Here is a 17,905-nt window from a genome sequence, read left to right as displayed (position 1 = left end):
GTTCGAAGTCATTGTCCCTGGTCCTGTCCCTTTGCAAACAGTCTCTCTCCGGCCTTCTTGTAGCCTGCTTCAAGTGCTGGCAAGCTGCTCTTAGGTCTCCCTGGGAGCCTTCTCTAGGCTGAACAACCCCAGCTCCCTCAGAGGTCAGATTATCTTGTATCCAGCAATAACAGCTTTTTGATTCTCCAGAACTGATCAGGTTGTGTAGCCTGAGAGAGACACTGGACAGCATGAGCTGATTTTTCTCTGGGTGTTCTCGATTCGTGCTGTGGAAGTTTTGCCTGCTGTTGAAGGCAAATTGATCAGGTTTCGCTTGCATTGATGGGAGGGGGGACCTGATGCACAGTAACATCAAGTTTTAACCATTTGGAAACTCAAGCACCATCTAAAAGGGGAGAAAATATGCCCCAGAAGAATAAAATGTTAACAAGCATTTTTTTCTGCATAAGAAAGGTTCTCTCTCCAGGGTTTTCCTGAAATAACACCACCTGCAAGCACCTCACTGCCACTGCACTTCCCAAGTCCACTTCTCTCTCTTGTCCAGTGGCACACTGAGTCAGTCCCACAACTCAATCTGCAGATAAAGAGCAGCCCCAAAGCTGATGTTATTTTGCACATGGGCTGTACATAATTGAAGTTGCAGTGTGACCGTGCCTGGGGGGTAGTGCAGGTGCACACGCAGCTGCAGCTACACTGGTAGCAAAACGCACATGCTGCTGCCCCAGACATTGTGCTCTGCAGCATCCAACTTGTACAGGGGTCCCTGCCCTGAGTCTCTTGCAACAGCCATTTTAGCCAGTTGTACCACAGGCCAGAGCTGGTCTGAAGTGTGGATGTGATTATACTGGTTATATTGGTATATACTGATTGTATTGGCAGCCCCTCTCCATTTAAACTAGACATTTGCAGCTCTCTCTGCACTGGAGGTTTAGGCTGGAGGTTAGGAGGAAGTTTTACACAGAGAGAGTGATTGCCCACTGGAATGGGCTGCCTGAGGAGGTGGTGGGGTCGCCATCGCTGGGGGTGTTCAGGGCGAGGCTTGACAGGATGCTTGGTTCCATGGTTTAGTTGATTAGGTGGTGTCGGATGATAGGTTGGACATGATGATCTCGAAGGTCTCTTCCAACCTGGTTTATTCTATTCTATTCTATTCTATTCTATTCTATTCTCTCAGCATGACTGAGCTCCAAAAGCAGCTTGGTGGCAGCAGTGTGGAGCTGGTGTTGCAGTAAACTCCTTGGTGCCTATCCCAAGTTAGATACTAATCCATGTACAGCAAAACAATTTGTTTGTTCTTCTACTAACAAAAGTCAGAATAAAATGCAATTGCTGGCTGCAACTTAAATGAGCTGAAACTACCCCTTCTGGTTCATTTCTCTTGGCACATGCACCTCTGTTCTTGAGCTTGCAGCTTTTTAATCCTCTCATTGTTTTCATCTTTACCTTTCACACTTCAGTGACCACAGATCAGGTCTCAATGGGCTGTGGAAGTGACTTGGATGCTCTCTTACTACCAGCTGCCTTGCATGCTTTCATTTGCTGGCTCCTTGCTGTTAACCTCCTTACTGAAGAGGGAATTGAATGATTGGTTCTAGATTTAACCCCCCTGTGTTAGAAGTTGTGACTCCTAAACCTGCAGTCCTGAAGGTAGCTGCCAAGGGGTAATGGTGCAGAATCTGGTTGGATAAGCTGGCAGCTGCCTTCACGCAGGACTGGCAGGACATCAGCACCACCTAGGGGTAATGCTCCAGCTTGGGAACAGAAGGACTGAATTGGACACGCTCTGAAGTGTATTTCTGAATCCCAAAGCCAGCCTGAAATTCCAGTTGTTAAGTCGCTGGACTCCTCGAAGCCGGTTGGGTTTGGTTTTTAATTGTTAACCTCTTGCTCTTTGTGAGCTCTGAACAGCAAGGGCAGCAGACTGGTTGAAGACAACCCAAAACGTTCACCCTGAGACTTTTGTTTGCAGTGCCAGGGTACCCCTGAGGCAGGGGGATAACAGGGAACGAGCTGTTAACTTGTGCGGTGGAAAATGGAGATGTGAAGCTTCCGTGATGATCCAGCCTGTGGAAAGCAATTGCAGGTAATCAGAGGGTAGAGGTGGGAGGGAAATGTTTGAAAGGTAAGAAACTCAAGAGCTAACACTTGGAAGCATGAAAGAGAAGGTTCTTTAGCACAGCAAAACTCAAACCCAGACCATTAATGATACAGATTGGTGGTAAAGGACCCGGCAGAGCAGTGCCAGCTAATAGCTAGAGTGGGGTTCAGGCAGAGTAGCCTTGTGTGACTGCAAAGCAGGCACATTTGTTAGGTGAGTGCAGGGAATGTGTAGGCCCAAAGCAATTATTGCCTGTGGGACAGATGCCTGCAGCTTCTGTACCAAGAGGTCTGGAGCTGAGCTTTCAGTTACTGCAGTTCAATGGTTTTTGAATACCCCTGGGACAATGCTTGCCCAGAATGATGCAGCTGCTCAGAAGGACCCTGATAATACCTCATCTCATACAACTGCTTCAGCTGCTGGACTGAAGAGGAAGTAGCTCTGCTGCTTCTGGTAGTCTCAAGTGATGTGTCACAAAGAGAGGGGTTTGGAGGCAGAGCAGTGCAATGAAGGAGGGACCTGACCAGTCTGAACCCTTTGCTGAGCTGCCACTGGAATGATTGCACTTCATGACTTGGAGGGTTTGCCATTGCTTACATGGGTTCAGCAGTCAAAATTCTATGCAGGAATGAGTTTCAAGTGCATACAGCATGGCAGAGAATCTCCTGGCATAGAGAAATGGCTGTACTGCTAGAAAACAGTGGCACTCAAAGGCTAATCTTTAAGGGTTATAGGAAGTCTGTACCGTAGTGGATGGAGGCATCAGTGAGCACACCAAAACACTGAGCACTGTGAAGGAGCGGGGCAGAATTATTACTGTTCTTACAAAGGTTCTATGTTAATTTAAGGTGGGAGAGAGAGAAGAAATTGGGGGCTGGGGGAAGCATTTTTGCTCAAAATGAAATCTAGAAACTGAATCTGTGTTCTGTGTAGTTGTACTTGTCAGTAGCTTAATGTTTTAATGTGTGCACAGATGCTTACACCAAAGCCACCTCCTTCATGGCCATGTGCAAGGTAAGAAAGGAAGCCACAGGAAGTAGCAGCTCTTACTGTGAGGTGCTTTGCTGCCTTCCAAACCTGAGGTTTCACAGGCAGTGAATGATACATCTTGGGTCAGCTTGGCCACAGCTTCCTGGGCATCCTTACACTTACAACAGGTAAGACAAAGCCTCCTGTTGGGCTGCAGGAAAGGCTGAGCTCTTCTGTCCTGACCCATGCTGAGAGCAAGGCTGAGGCTGAAGGCTGGGGTAAATTCTGGATCCCTCCCTGCCAGCAGTGTCCCAGCTCAGACTTCTGGAAGAACTTGTAGTACATGGTCTCTAGGTGGAGCCTCTTCTCATAGCGTTGCACAGGAAAAGCAGGAGATTAAGTATTTCATTAGTCAATCTCTGCAGTGTGATTAATGTTTGGTCTTTGTCTTGCTGAGTGTTTGGTAGCTGCTGGCTTGGGTGGCTACTCTGTGTGAAAACTCCGCTGGGGAAGAAATCGGTGTCTGGGTTTCTAGCGCCTCATACACCTATGGGTGTAAGGGGCTGCTGCACAGGTTAGATGGAGGACTGACAAATAGAATCATAGAGTTATCAGGGCTGGAAGGGACCTCAAGGATCATCCAGTTCTAACCTCCTGCCATGGGCAGGGACACCTCACACCACAGCAGGTTGCTCACAGCCACATCCAGCCTGGCCTCAAAAACCTCCAGGCAAGAGGCTTCCACCACCTCCCTGGGCAGCCTGTGCCAGGCTCTCACCACCCTCCTGGGGAACAACTTCTTCCTCACATCCAATCTGAATCTCCCCTTCTCTATCTTAGATCCATTCCCCCCCCAATCCTATCACTCCCTGACACCTTAAAAAGTCCCTCCCCACCTTACTTGTAGCCCCCTTCAGATACTGGAAGGCCACAATTAGGTCTCCTTGGAGCCTTCTCTTCTCCAGACTGAACAGCCCCAACTCCCTCACTCTGTCCTCACAGCAGAGCAGCTCCAGCCCTCTGCTCATCCTCATGGCCCTTCTCTGGACACCTTCCAGCACCTCCAGATCCTTCCTGGAACAGAGGCTCCAGAACTGGACACAGTGCTCCAGGTGGGGTCTCACCAGAGCAGAGCAGAGGGGGAGAATCACCTCCCTCACTTTCCTGGCTATGCTTCCTTTGCTGCAGCCCAGGCTCTGGTTAGTTCCCTGGGCTGCAAGTGCTCACTGCTGGCTCCTGTTGAGCTTCTCATCCACCAGCACCCCCAGCAAATTTGTCAGCAAATGAAGTTATTAACCCTCCAAAGACTTATCTCAGTTCTTGTAGGAGGTGCAATGTTTATTTTCAGTTGCAAGTGAAAGCTGTAGAGGTTACCTTATGAAATATGATATTTTTAATACCCAATAGATTAACATCCTGACTCAAGAGATTCAACAGCAGAAGGTCCTCAATACTACTTCACTTATTTGTCAGTGAGCTGCTAATTAATGTTTCTCACATAAGACCTTGGGATATATTTTGTTTCCTTTGCAGTGTTTAACCCCTGACTGCCCATCAACAAATGTACTTTGCTTTTTTGTGGCACTTAAGGGGGGGTGAGGGGGGAAGTTATTCAGTGTGCTACAGGTCTTTAGTAGTCTGTAAAGCAGCTTGAAGCTGCTAGCACTGGCTGAATTGTGTAGGGAAAAAACGGCTCTGCATCATGGAAAAGATAACTGTGCCCAACGGGTGTTTCACACGGGTCCCTGAGCACACTATACACTTGCAGTAGTTCTCAAAGCAGTTAGATATTTAGCCTAAGAGCTGCAGACTTTGTGAGGTGCCCAGTTAAGGAAATACTTGGTACTTCCATTGATGAATTCCTCCTTTCCCGAGGCAAGGATGCATTCACTCTGGCTAGGCTTTGAATGAGGATATTGAGTTTCTGAAGGATAACTGTTCAAGGGGAGGTCTGTCAATGGGGCTTTTGTCGATGTATTTTGAGCCTCTGTTCATGCCTTGCCTTTGCTCCCTAGGATGACCCAGGTCCAAGGATATAAAGCTAAAACAAGCACAACATCCATGGAGAGGGGATGACTGAACCTGGAGCTTTCCTGCTGCCTTTTTTCCTGGAGATAAGGCTCCAATGGCTTCAGTGAGTCACCCAACAAAGGCAACGCGATGGAGAAGCAGATAAGCTTTTATGGGTGGGGTGGGACTAAACCACTGCTGCTTCCAAAAAGAAGCTTGTAAGAGCTTACCTGAACCTGTGTTTCTTTTCATTCCTTATCTCTCCCTTCTCTCTAGTAACTGCTCATCTTTCCCTAAAAGCTCTTTATTGAAGAGGGGAGGGGAAAAAATACAACCAACAAACATAAAACAAACCCTGAAGCTTATTGAGAGCAGGAAGTAAGTAATGAATCATAGCACCAAAGGATGGTTTGGGTTGGAAGGGACCTTCTTTTAAAGGTCATGTAGTCTCCCCCACCCCTCCCACCCCCAGTTTGGATAAACAATAACCTGGAAACGCTTTGCCATAATATCTATCCATGGTTTATACAGTTATGTTGATAAATATATCAACTTTTTATATCCATTTGCACTTGTGGCACCGCTTTCACACCTTTCCTTAACGTGATGATTTTCATACTGAAAAGGTTTTGCCGTGAGTTGTTCCTGATTCCACCTTTCCCACCTTGGTCACTTCTGAAATCAAATAATTCTCCTGAAATCTCTTTCCTTGCACAGTGCAGAAGTTACTGGGAAGCAGCAGATGTAAGGAGTCTGCAGCAGAGCTTTCCTCGGAGTCTGTGCAGTTTCCCACCTGCAGCTAAATAAGTTTTGCACCTCTGTGGCTTTGTGGTCCCAGCTTGATAAGATTGATAACGTTCCTGGAACAAGGAGGTTTGAAGCCTGACACTTGGGGTGCTCCTCCTGCCGGCTCAGGTGGCTCCTTGGTAAAGATTATTCCACTTCTGTATGAATGCAGTTGCTGGCGTCCTCAGCCTCTTAGCCACAGCTCATCCAGCAGTTGACAGCAGTTTATCTGGCTTTCTGGTTTGTAAAGTTCATTAGGTCCTTGGCTATGGGCTGCCTCATAAAGATACACTTAAATAATGACGGGTTGGTCGCCTGTTCAAGGGTTGAGTGGGCTCATTGTTAAAAAATGGGCTGTGCTCAAATTCCAGCTGTTAGTTCTTGTACCTTTCCCTGCTAGCTTTGGAGATGGTGGCTTTGCCCTCGGAAGGCGCTCTGGTGTGATGAACCTGCCCTTCAAAGCACGGACGAGGTGCTAAAAGAGCGCATGGTGGCGAGGTCTCCGTCGCTGGGCTCTGGATGTTGCAGAGCTGGCAGGTAAATGGGATCAGCCCGCTTGTGGGATGACGGAAGAGCACGCTCTTCTTTTTTTGATTAATCGTGTGCTAATTGCTGGTATCCACCTCGCCCCGAGGCTCTGAGAACCTCCGGGGAAGCCAAGGGCGAGCAGAAGCGACCCCCGGGCATCTTTCCTCCCATTCTCGGTCCCAGGTCACGTCAGAGCCGCGAATTTTTCAGGTCACCACAAGCCGGAGCGCCTGGCATTCCCGGCGGGAATGCCTTGCATTTGCATACACTTGCATATCTCGCGTCAGTCTTTCTACCGGGGGATCTGCTGGCATCCGCTGGCATCCCTGCTCTGCCGCCCATCTTCTTATCGCTTAGAAATCTAATCGCCGATGGCTTGCGCTTGTTTCCCGTCATTGCCCAAGTAGGGGAGAGTGCGGACGCCCTCCTCCGGGTTGGCAGGAGCCCGTTAGCAGCCTTTGGCTGATGGGGCGCGGATGCTCCCTCCAATGCCGAGTTCAAGCGCTCCAGCTCGGGGACGGACCCCTCCACTTTGCCCCAAAACAGCAGACAAGGGGAAGGGAGCGGGAGGGCGATACAGGGGTTATGGGCCCGGGGGAGGAATGTCACGGGCCCGGGGGAAGCGAGAAAGGGTTGTAAAACCCTTTCGGAGGGGTCCATGTTACTGTCCCGGGGACGACGGGATGGGTGATCGTGGCTCTGGGGGCGGTGGGGGGAGGGTCTATGTTACGGTCCCGGTGAGGCGGGAAGGAAGCAGGGGTTACGGCCATGGGGGGGAGGGGGGGGACTGTGCTCCCTACCGCCCCGCCCCTCCCCCGGCCGCGCCGCCCCCCTCCCCACCCCCCCGGGCCCAAGCCGCCGTTTAAAGCCGGCCGGCCGGGCTCACCGCCCCACGCCTGCCCTTCTGCTCACCGCCGCGATGCCGCTGTGGGTCTGGAGCCTGCTGCTGGCGTCCCTGGTGCTGCTGCTGCCCGCCGCCGCCGTCCCGCCGCCCGCCTGCCCTGAGCGCTGCGACCGATCCCGCTGCCCGCCGCTGCCCGCCTCCTGCCCCGGCGGGGCCGTGTTGGACGCCTGCGGCTGCTGTCGAGTCTGCGGGGCAGAGGAGGGAGAGCCCTGCGGCGGACCCGGCGGCAGCCTGCCCTGCGGCGAGGGGCTCCAGTGCGTGGTGCCGCCGGGCAGCGGCGTGGCCGCCTCCGCTACTGTCCGTAAGCGGGCGGGCGTCGGGCACTGCGTCTGCTCCAGTTCCGAGCCCGTCTGTGGCAGCGACGCCGTCACCTATGCCAGCCCCTGCCAACTGCGGGCCGCCAGCCGCCGGGCAGAGCGGCTCCGGCAGCCGCCCATCATCGCCATCCAGCGCGGAGCCTGCGGGCAAGGTAAGGGCAGAGTCGGGGGGTGGCGAGAAGAACCGGGGTGAGTGCTGCAGAGCCGGCACCTCGAAGGGTTTAGTGTCCTCCGTCTGCATAGAGGGCTCGCATCTTGCGGGCTGTGCTGCTGGCGGCGGTACAGAGGAGCGATCCCCTCTCGGAGGTCTCTTTCTGGAGGCGTCTCCTCCCGGAGAATACCTTCTTTTGGAATTCTTTCCCTTCTTTTGGAGGTCTCTCCTTGTAGAGGTGTCCCCTCTTGGAGTTCCCTCCCTCTCCTGGAGGTCTTTTCTGCTTCGATCCCTGTTTTCTAAGAGAAAAGGCATTCCCCGTCCCGGATGGTGCCTGGCATCAAGAGGAGGGGACCAAAGAAAAGGGTTGGCCTTGGCTCAAGTTTGGTATTCAGGTTCAGTGAGAAACTAGAGCAAGAATGCAGTGTTTGTCTTCGGCTGCCAAGTGTCAGGGGGAAAAGAACCTTACATCCAACTTTAAAGCTAAACATCTCCTCGCACCCCCTTGCTTCCGCCCCGAGAACCGATGCCAAGCACAGAATCCGGGCAAACTGGTTGCTGGAAGCTGGTCAGACGTGACCCCGAATGCGACGGTGCAGCTCCAGCAAAGTTTGGAGCAGGACTCGAGCGCGCTCCTGTCCAGGCACTTTGTCACAAAGAAACGCCCTGGGAAATGAAGCCAAGAATGCAGACGCCGTTCAGAGCCGATCCCTGCCTGCCTCTGCCCGTCTTAGCAGATACGCTCTGATTATTAGCAATAGGTCTGCTCGAAAGGCGAATGCCTGTAACTCAACAGCCTGCTCAGCTCTCTTCAGGGTGGTTGTGTCGGTGGTGGTTTGATTTTTGGAGGATGAGAGTAGCCCTGTCGTGTTTTCCCCTCAGCGCTGTTACCATCATTTAGCTGTCACTTTAGTTTATTGGGATGTGGCTTGAATAATGCGAGGTGTAAGAGGGATGCCAGTGATGCTTTCCAAAGCATCCAGAGCTATGTTGATGGGTTATGAAACTGGCTCTGCAGATGGAGGCTCTGGGCACACCAGCCTGCTGGAGTTCAGTCTCGTTGGAATGATGGGTGCGGGATGTGGCACCACAAGGAAATACCCTGCTGGGGTAAAAACAGGAGCTGATCTGTGCAAGTTGCAACCCCTAGCACAGGCTGACTTAGACCTCATCAACTGAGGCTCCATGCTCCTTCCAAGCCATGCAGCGAGTTTAGGGGGTAAGGTGTAAAAATGAGCGTGAATTATTCCCGAGCTAGTGGTCACTTCTTAGGAAGTCAGTGCTGTTCCTCTGAGGTTTGAGTCTGCTGGTACAGGTTGTACCATTTCTGCACTTTAAAACCAGATCTTTCTCTGGATTTAGCCCTCATCTCCCCAGCAGACGTTCTGATGTTCAGCCTGGGCAAAACCCTGATCCTGCCTTACAGAGCAAGCCTACCACTCTGGTGTCAACACAATCCATTGTTCGTGCCACTGCTCTTTCTCTGGGTTCCAAAGCTGCCCTGTACGCTGTGGGACGTCGCTGGCATTGACTGACACTGCAGACAATTAAAGCTTTCACGCTCTGGTTTCCTGATCCCCAGGATAACATAATGCCTTCTGATTTTTGTCCTCAGCTCCTGAAACCAATATTGTTTCCTCAGTCGTTTGTGCTGAACCTGTGCAGAACTCGGGCTGTGTCAGAGCAGTGCACGCCTCTGAGAGGTCATGCCGATAACGCGCAGGCTGCATGCAGAGCTGGTAGAGGAAAACCTCGCTGGAGTAGCTACATCATGTGTATAGCCACACAATCGTTTCACCCTGTTGTACCTCTGGTTGGAGCAGCGCTTGTTTGCTCTATCCCTGGGAACAAAAGGAAGGTGCTGGAGAAGCCGACCAGTTTATCCCTAGGCCAGAGCAAACGTTGCTGCGAGCAAAGCTTTTTCCCTGTGTAAAGAACCTAAGGTAAAAAGAGATGGAGTGCAGCTTTCTCCTCCTGCAGGCAGTCTGAACCCGAGTTTTGGGCAGCCTTTGCCTAGTGTGTGATTCCTTGGCGTTGTTCATTTTTCATTTCATTTTGAGTTCATTTCCAGGAGTGCTTCTGCTGCCTAGAGGTGGAGTTACCTTTGCTGGAGTGTTTTTCCCCTTTCCTAGTGACATATCTATGGCAATAGTTAGTTGAGTTCAGTGCAGTGGCCCAGGGGATAGGGATGTACGCGGTGTGTTTGGGAAGCGCTTGCCGGCGGTGTGTTGAAGCTCGGATTGCTTCAGCAGCTGCTCAAGTACAACCTTGTGAGTAAGGGATAAAGAAAAACTTGTCATCTTTTCCGGATTTCACTTGCTGCAGTCCACTGTCAGGGCTGCTTTGTCCTGCTCTCAGGGCATCTGTTCAGATCCTGGGCGTGTTTAGGAGAGGATGCAGGAGAGGCAGGAGGGCTGTTCTGGGTCTGGGTGTGCAAGGGAGAGGCTTTCCTTTGCAGAAAGGGAATGAGTCTTAAAGTCAAGGAAGCGTTCAGAAGCCTCAGAGCTGACTGTATCCAAATGCTGCTGCGAGGAGGGGTGGTGCTGAGAGGACAGGGTGCAGCTGCATGGCACTGAGATGCTCAGCCAGTCTCCTGCGCCATGGCGATGTGCTCTGGGGAGCAGGATCAGCCCACGGCTCTGAACCAGACGGGCAGAAAGAGCCAAGCAGGCTCCATCTGAGGAACCTCAGGAGCGGAGAGACAGAAGGAGAGCCTGGCTGTGGCTTTTAGCCAGGAAAAGCATGGGCTGCACCAGTCCAGTGAGTACATGGGACAGAAGCAAGGCTGAAACTCCCTGCTGATAGTCAGGCTAGGCAGGTGAGGAGCAGGGTGACACTGGTGGCCCATCAGCCCCTTCCATTAGTCTTTGTCCCTGTCTGGGGCCCTGCATCCTTTGCAGCTCTCCTCTCCTGTGGTGTGGCCACGGGCAGTGTAACCAGCAGGACCTGTCCTAACAGGGGTGCCCTGAGCAGCTCTTCCTTCTGCCTCCAGCAGATGATGCAGCCCTGCTTTGCTTGTCAAAACTGCTAGCAGCCAGATGAGTGCTCGCAGCAGCAGCCCCCAGCAAGCTGTTCCTGCACCAGCCTGGGCAGGGCTACTGAGCTGCCGCTTCCACACAAATCTTCACTGCCCGTGAGGGAGGTTGGTAGGGGTGCGCAGGCCTGCAGAGCACACGTTGGTGCAGCACGGCATGGGTTGGTACTGATGAAAACACAAAGGCACAGAGGAAGGTGAACGCTCCCTGACAGAGCCCATGACTGTGAAGCCCATCCCACACCCACGAGTGAGGTCAGCACAGCGAGCCCTCGGTGCTCAGTGTGATGAGGTTCAGTGTGCTGGGAGGATGTTTTCTTTTTCTTCTGCAAATATGCTTTTGGTGCTCTTAAATCCCTCCTGCTGACCAAGGGAAGAGAGCCTGAGATGTTTAACACACAACTTAAACCACTCTTCCTTCCCCTCCTCAGCTCTTGCACAGTCTGGCAGGCACTTGAGGACACTGTGCCCTGCTCTCCATGCTGTGCTCTTCACACTGTAAAATGCAAACTAACCTGGATCTGTCCTTTCACCTTTAACCAGAGTAAGAAGAGGAATGTTCCTCGTGGTTACACTCAGCTCCCAACTTTCCTCTGCCCCTTTTTGAACTAGATTTTTATGCTTCCATGTTTTTATTAGGCTTACCATGCCTGATGTGGTATCCCAGTGTCCTTAGCAGTCCTCAGCATGCCTGCATCTGTCACAGGCAGTTCATACTTGTGTCCCAGGCATGCCAGCACCATGTTGTCATATCTGGAGTTTGATGTGAGCTCTCCTGGTTTGGATGAAGCAGGTCATTGCTGCTTGCTGTAGGGGAAGGTGGGGGTGAGTTCAGGGTAACTTAGTTCTAGAGAGGGGTGTATCACTAGCAGACACAGGCTTTGCTATTTCTCTTCATCACATTATCATTTCATAGCTCTAGAGACAAGGGGCAGGGAGCAAAACCATTCAGCACTCAAACTCGGTTTCTTGCAAAGTGGCTGACTTGGCGTTTTGAAATGCACCAGGCAGAATTGCATCCAAGTGACTCTGTAATTATCTGGCTGAAGAAAAGGACCTCCACAGTCAATAATCCATTTGTCATCAGCTGAGTGCTTAAAATAAAGCCCAAGAATAAGATCCAGGGAGCAGAGAATGGACCTGGCTGACTCCCTCTGCCTATAGTATGGATAGGGCTGGCAGCACCAAGCCTCACAGAAATGATTTATCAGGGCAGGAAGAGAAACTCAGCAGAGAAATCTGGGAAGGTCAGGAACCAAGCCAGATATTTATCAAGAGGAAAGTTGATATTGCAGTTATGAAGTAGGCTTTCAGCTGTTTCCCATAAGATAATAGGCACAGGATGGTTGGTTGCTGCAGAAACACTGGGAGACCTTTGCAGGTCACTTGGCACGCGTGGAGTCTGTTAGCAATGGCCTGGGAGGACCTGGTGCTGAGGACCTGGTGCTGAGGACCTGGATGCACAAATGAGTTTTCTAGTGCCATTAATTTTTTTTTTAGCTGGCTTCATCTCCTGTGGTTGCTGTGTTTGGGTGGTCCAGAAGTCATTATCTTCTGACTTTTCTCCGTGTCTTTTGCAGCAGCAGAAGGGGAGGGAGGGAAGAGGCAGCTGAAGGCAATGGAAATAAATAGCAACATGTTTCCAGAAGAGAACCAAATCCCAAGTGTGGGATTAAAAAGCTTTTTCCAAAGCCAAGTGCTCAGCTCTGAGAGGAGGGAACTGTAAGAAGTGGTTTGTCTGAAGAAGCTCACCTTTTCCCCTCTCCACATCTAGAGTTTCTTCCCAGGGAGCTGCAGGGACTCTGTAGTCTCTAAACTTCAAACAGTCAAGGTGGTAAATACAGATTTGGAGCATGGAAAGATTCGGTCCTTTCATCTTCTGGGCTTTGAAATTGAAAGGTACCTGTGGACTGGACAGGAATACTTGAAGCCATGAGTAAGCAGCAGGGGTCTTATTAAGTAGGGTTTGGATGCAATGGAGGCAGCATACTCTGAGCAGCTAAAGGAAAGACTTTGACGTCCAAGAAATAGGAGAAGCTGGAAAATATTTTTCAACTGCGAATTTCTGTGTGCTTGGAGTGAAAGAGAGCAATGTTAGAAGCTGGGGTACTGTGAACTTCACTTTTGTTGCAAATAAAAGTCATCCCACACTTCCATAAACTGCTGGGGCCTCTAGGATCCCTGGCTGGACTTGGCAGTCAGTCCTGCAGCGTTTGTAGCTGGGCCCAAGTGAATATCTGGTATTGTTTTGGAGGCTGTGTTCAAGATGTAGAAAGAAAGATTTTATTGTGCCTTCTGGATGCAGGTCATGGTGATTCCCAAATCAGTTTGCCTGCCTTGAAGAGAAGACTACAACCGAAAATTGTCTCAGCTCCCCTGTGTCATAGGGCTATAAAATAAGGCCTTCATCTTATCCTGGCTGATGATGGTGAGCTCATATCTGTAGGTAACAGGAGGCTTATCTTAAACTTGTAAGACAGGACACAAGTGAGGAGTTATTTTATTGTCAAGTGGAGTGGATTGAGGAAAACTTCTCTCCTGTATTTGAAGTGACTGGAGGTGGATGAGGCAGCCAGACAGGGCAGCTCTTGAATTTCCAGGTTAATATCAGAGACCCTGGTGCACCGACAGGGTGAAGTATAGGGCTGGAAGCCACCCAGGTTGTGCAATTTGCTGTGAGTGCTCTGCCAGGAGCTTATTTCTGGGGACAAAAATCTGTCAGTGTGTGCACACACGCTGCAAAAACCTGACGTGTGAACAGATCCCGGCGGTGGGACTGTGCCGAGGGGTCAGGGCTATCGTAGCTGTGCTACAGGCATCCCCCTGTGACCTTCTGTGTTAACCAAACCTCCTCCTCCTGTCTGTCAGTTTTTCCAAACAAATGCTATAAGGGTTTCTTGGTCTTTCCATTTCTCCTCTCTTGTAAAGCTGCTGTTTTGCTGAGATGAGAGGGATGGATAGACAGTGAGTAATTCCTCTTTGCCAGTTGTACAGGCCTGTTACCAGAGAAATTGATGAGATGGAGCTCATCAAACTAAAACCCAAACAAACCACTTTGTGTTTCTGACAGCAGCTGGATCTGCATGTATTCCTCCTGGCAGACAGCTGGCAGATAAAGTGCTACATACTGAATCTAATGACCGTGCACAGAAGTTACCCAACTGTCTAAAACGTGCAGTAGTTTACACAGCAGAGCATGAGGAGAAACTGACAACAGTTTTCCGGAGGCCACTGTGGTTACGCCACCTTACAGAGAGTGAATCTAGGGCAGGAGAAGATAAAGAGCTTGGCTGAAGGTCAGCCACTGTGCCAGTAGCAGAGCTGAGAGCAAATGGAGGCTTCCTGAGTCCCTGCTCGTTTTTCTGCCCCTTGCCAGCATTGCTGCTCCATTTTCCATTGCTTTCCTTTTCCATTACCCTGTTTCTTAGCCTTGCAGAGTGCAGTGCTGGCTCCACTCTGCAGACAGCATCGATGAACTGTCAATCTATCTGCAGAGAGCAGCAGGGTAAAAGTGGGTAGGCCAAACCCTAACAAGGAAGAGCAACTCATGCAGCTCTCTCCCCTCCCTGAAATAAATAATCCCCCAGGAATCTCCCACTTTAACATTTGTGGTGGTGGAGAGATGATTCAGCTAATTTTCCAGGCCAAGTGTATGCACTGTTTGGTGTGCTTGCCCATCCCTATCAGAGATCTGTTTGTAGAACCCTCTCTGTGCCAGGTGAGCCAAGCCTTGCCTTGCGTTATTCAGTGGTCAGGCAGTGAAGTGGGCAAGGGGGAACCACTTACAAACTGAGCATGAGGAACCTTTAGATGATCCATAAAATAAAGCAGAAGAGATGTGTGGATTAAAAACAAACAAGCCACTATGTAAATAGTGAATGCTGTTAGGAGAGCAGGGAACATAATAATTGGAACTCTGAATATTGCAAAAATAGACATATTTGAGAAAGGGGACCAGGAACCTGCTTTCCTTTGGGCCTTGCAGGAGAAGCTCTATGTGCAGAGGAGCAGGGCGCTGCCTGACAGTGGCTGTCTCCCCGGTGGCAGTGCTCTGCAGCATATTAGGAGGGCAGAAATGCTCTCTGTTACTCCAGGTTCATTTCCCACCCCCACCCCCCTGATTTCTGATGTCTGTATCAGGCCAAATCTGGATGGCCTTAGAGCCATTCTTCAGTAAAACACTGCCAGAGGCTGAGGGATGTGTTCAGTGTGGAGATAGTGTGTGGGGTTTGCCTTGCCGTTGTGCTGGATTTATGCATTTTGCAATTGCAGAGCCCCAAAGTGGGAAGGGGATGTGTTTTATTGCCCTTCTGAGGTTTCATCTATAGATTTCATCTCTGCCACTGTAAGAAGAGTCCTGCCACAGCCAAGTGATGCAATCAATGCCTTTTCCAGCTGCTGAGAGGCAGCATCTTAGGAGGATTTTTTTTTAAGCTTGTATCTTAAGAGGCTTTTTTTAGGCTTCTCCTTGGAGAGAAGAAAACGTTTATGAAGCATGAAAACAAGAACTTGTTTTTATTCCCTGGTGTTTTCATACCAGGGTTCCTGGAAGTTGAGACTAAGCCTCTCTTAAGCAGGGATTCCTTTTAAAGATGCAGTGCAAAAGTTTCTCACATACTTAGAATGAGACCTTAATGGTTTTAGAAGGTTAAGAGGAATTGTCCAGATTAGGCAGCTGCGGGTCACACGCAGGCTGTAGGACTTACCACGCTGCTGTTACTTAAGAGGCCTTTTTGAAGTTGTTTTGCTGGTTCTCTGCCTGAGATGAGTGGAGCTGGGAGGTAGAGCAGGCTGATGATCTGCCTTGGAAGGGATGTAAGCTGAGCAGGGCTGGAAAAAGGAGAGGAGAAATTATTCCTGACTCATCTGTTGTATTTTCAGCCTTTAGCAGAGAAGAGACTACCACGTCTGCTTTAACCTGGTGACTGCGATACTCTCCTCATCTGTCGGCAGGAAATCAGGCAGACTCTTTGCCACAACTACCTGTCCTACGTTTCTTAATGTTTCTAGTTCAGACAGGACTGCTGCTAATGATGGCTTTGAGCTCAGCATTCTTTGCCCTTGTCCTGAGTTGCTCTGCACCTTTTGTTTATCTGCGTGTGTCTGAGCACTCTGCCTTCCTCCCTCGCCCCCCTGGACAGACCCGTGCAAGGCACTGCGAGCCCGGTGCCGGTATGGCCACCCAGAGCTGCGCATCCTTGTCAGAGATTAGTTTTGTGGTTAATTTGTCACTCCTCCGACGAGCCCCAGCTCCGCGTTGTATTAATATGGCCATGGTGCTGTGGGAACAGCCTGTTCCTGCCGGCAGGGCTGCGTTCCTGCAGCCCGGAGCCCCAGCCTGGCTGTTTATGCAGCAGTTGGGTTTCCTCCCACCTCACCGCTGCTGTTTACAGAAGGAATCGCAGTTTCCTGTTGTGTTAGATGGAGCTGTCGCTTCGCTCTGCAGTCCTGCCCTCCCTGCTCACTGAATTGCTTCGGAGCCTCATCAGCTTCGGAGCCTGTTGCTCTTGCTCGCTGCTGCTCTAACACTGAGGCTGACTTTGTGCAGGGGCAGGCAGTGCCCTTGTGTTAGAGAAGAATTTCTGGCTTTTCTGAGAGGTTTTATAAACTATTTATTTATTCTCCCTATGGAGTTCTGCAAAGGTTGCCAAACCCCAGGACTGTTCTGGTGAGAGAAAGTAGGGCTTTTGAAGACAAATGCTAAGCCACTGAGGATTCAAATTACTTTTCACAAGCTACATAGAGCCTGAGTAACACAGCTCAGACCAAGATGTGCACATCTGGAGAGTTCCTCCTCCTGCAGAGCATTCCAGAGCTTTGACATCTCTCTAGCAGCTCTGCAGTTGTGTTGCAAGGGAAGATGCTCTGTATCTGATTCATTTACTACTTGTCCTGCCTCGTAGACAGGTGGTAGGAGCAGCTCCTGTTCGGCTGAAATGTTAACACTTACATCTGAAGCTGCGTAGGAGCTTGCTACACCGAAGCTGCAGGCACCTCGCCCAAGGACGCTGCCTGTTGGCTATTTTCGGTGGCAAGAAAATCTTGAATGACACAGGGAGAGGAAGCCCAAGAGGTCTGCTTTGTACTAAGAAAGAAGCTGAAGCAAAGAGGTTGGGCCTGAGTTCTCTGAAGGCTCTGTGCTTTGCAGTGCAGTTGTCTTCAAGTACTTGGTTGCTGTTTTCTTGTTTTCTAGGTGCAGAAGACCTCTGCATGTCGCTGTGCTCCCATGGCATAGTCAGTCGTGTGGCACTCGTAGCAGCTTTGACTTACTCAGACATCTGCACTCTCAGGAGCTTCCCCTCTCAAATTCTGATCAGGAGAAGCATTAATTGGTGGCTGGTGCTTGGGCATCAGGGTTGCACACAGGGACCAAGCTGCCCGGTGCCTTGCAGCAACCTCGGGGCCAACAGCTGGAATATGCTGCTGCTGGGGGGGGTTTGCCTGCTCCTCCACACCCTGTTCCCTGAGAAACAATGAAGGCAGCTTTTGTTCTGGAGAATGGCCATTAAAACATTTCTTAACCTTCAGTTTTCTCCTCAAGCATGCTCTGTTAGCAGCGACCACACGCGGGTCTGAAAACTGCTTGGGGTTATTAAGTTGGGAGCTGTTTTGTCCTACAAACGTCATATGGAGTCCTCATTTTGGTTAGGTTGGCAGCTTCCCCTTTTCCTCCCTCTCCCCTTTTCCTCCCTCTCCCCTTTTCCTCCCTCTCCCCTTTTCCTCCCTCTCCCCTTTTCCTCCCTCTCCCCTTTTCCTCCCTCTCCCCTTTTCCTCCCTCTCCCCTTTTCCTCCCTCTCCCCTTTTCCTCCCTCTCCCCTTTTCCTCCCTCTCCCCTTTTCCTCCCTCTCCCCTTTTCCTCCCTCTCCCCTTTTCCTCCCTCTCCCCTTTTCCTCCCTCTCCCCTTTTCCTCCCTCTCCCCTTTTCCTCCCTCTCCCCTTTTCCTCCCTCTCCCCTTTTCCTCCCTCTCCCCTTTTCCTCCCTCTCCCCTTTTCCTCCCTCTCCCCTTTTCCTCCCTCTCCCCTTTTCCTCCCTCTCCCCTTTTCCTCCCTCTCCCCTTTTCCTCCCTCTCCCCTTTTCCTCCCTCTCCCCTTTTCCTCCCTCTCCCCTT

The 17,905-nt window shown here is 50.7% G+C and overlaps 1 protein-coding gene across 2 annotated transcripts in view; it reads left to right on the top strand.

Annotated features, from left to right (window-relative positions):
- The first annotated feature begins 7,239 nt into the window (after positions 1–7,239).
- The window catches only part of HTRA1 (HtrA serine peptidase 1), a 38,880-nt gene continuing 28,214 nt past the window's right edge, over positions 7,240–17,905 (top strand). The window contains exon 1 of one of the 2 annotated variants that reach the window (XM_054163364.1): positions 7,240–7,764. In XM_054163364.1, coding sequence (XP_054019339.1) covers positions 7,311–7,764 — 454 coding nt within the window. In that variant the 5' untranslated portion in view covers positions 7,240–7,310. The remainder of the gene's footprint in view (positions 7,765–17,905) is intronic. The other variant, XM_009910414.2, reaches the window with a different exon arrangement.

This window comes from Dryobates pubescens, chromosome 8 (genome assembly GCF_014839835.1).
Source record: "Dryobates pubescens isolate bDryPub1 chromosome 8, bDryPub1.pri, whole genome shotgun sequence".
Classification (NCBI taxonomy): Eukaryota; Metazoa; Chordata; class Aves; order Piciformes; family Picidae; genus Dryobates; species Dryobates pubescens.
Note: the sequence above shows the minus strand (reverse complement) of the source record. Positions and strands in the feature narration are given on the sequence as shown.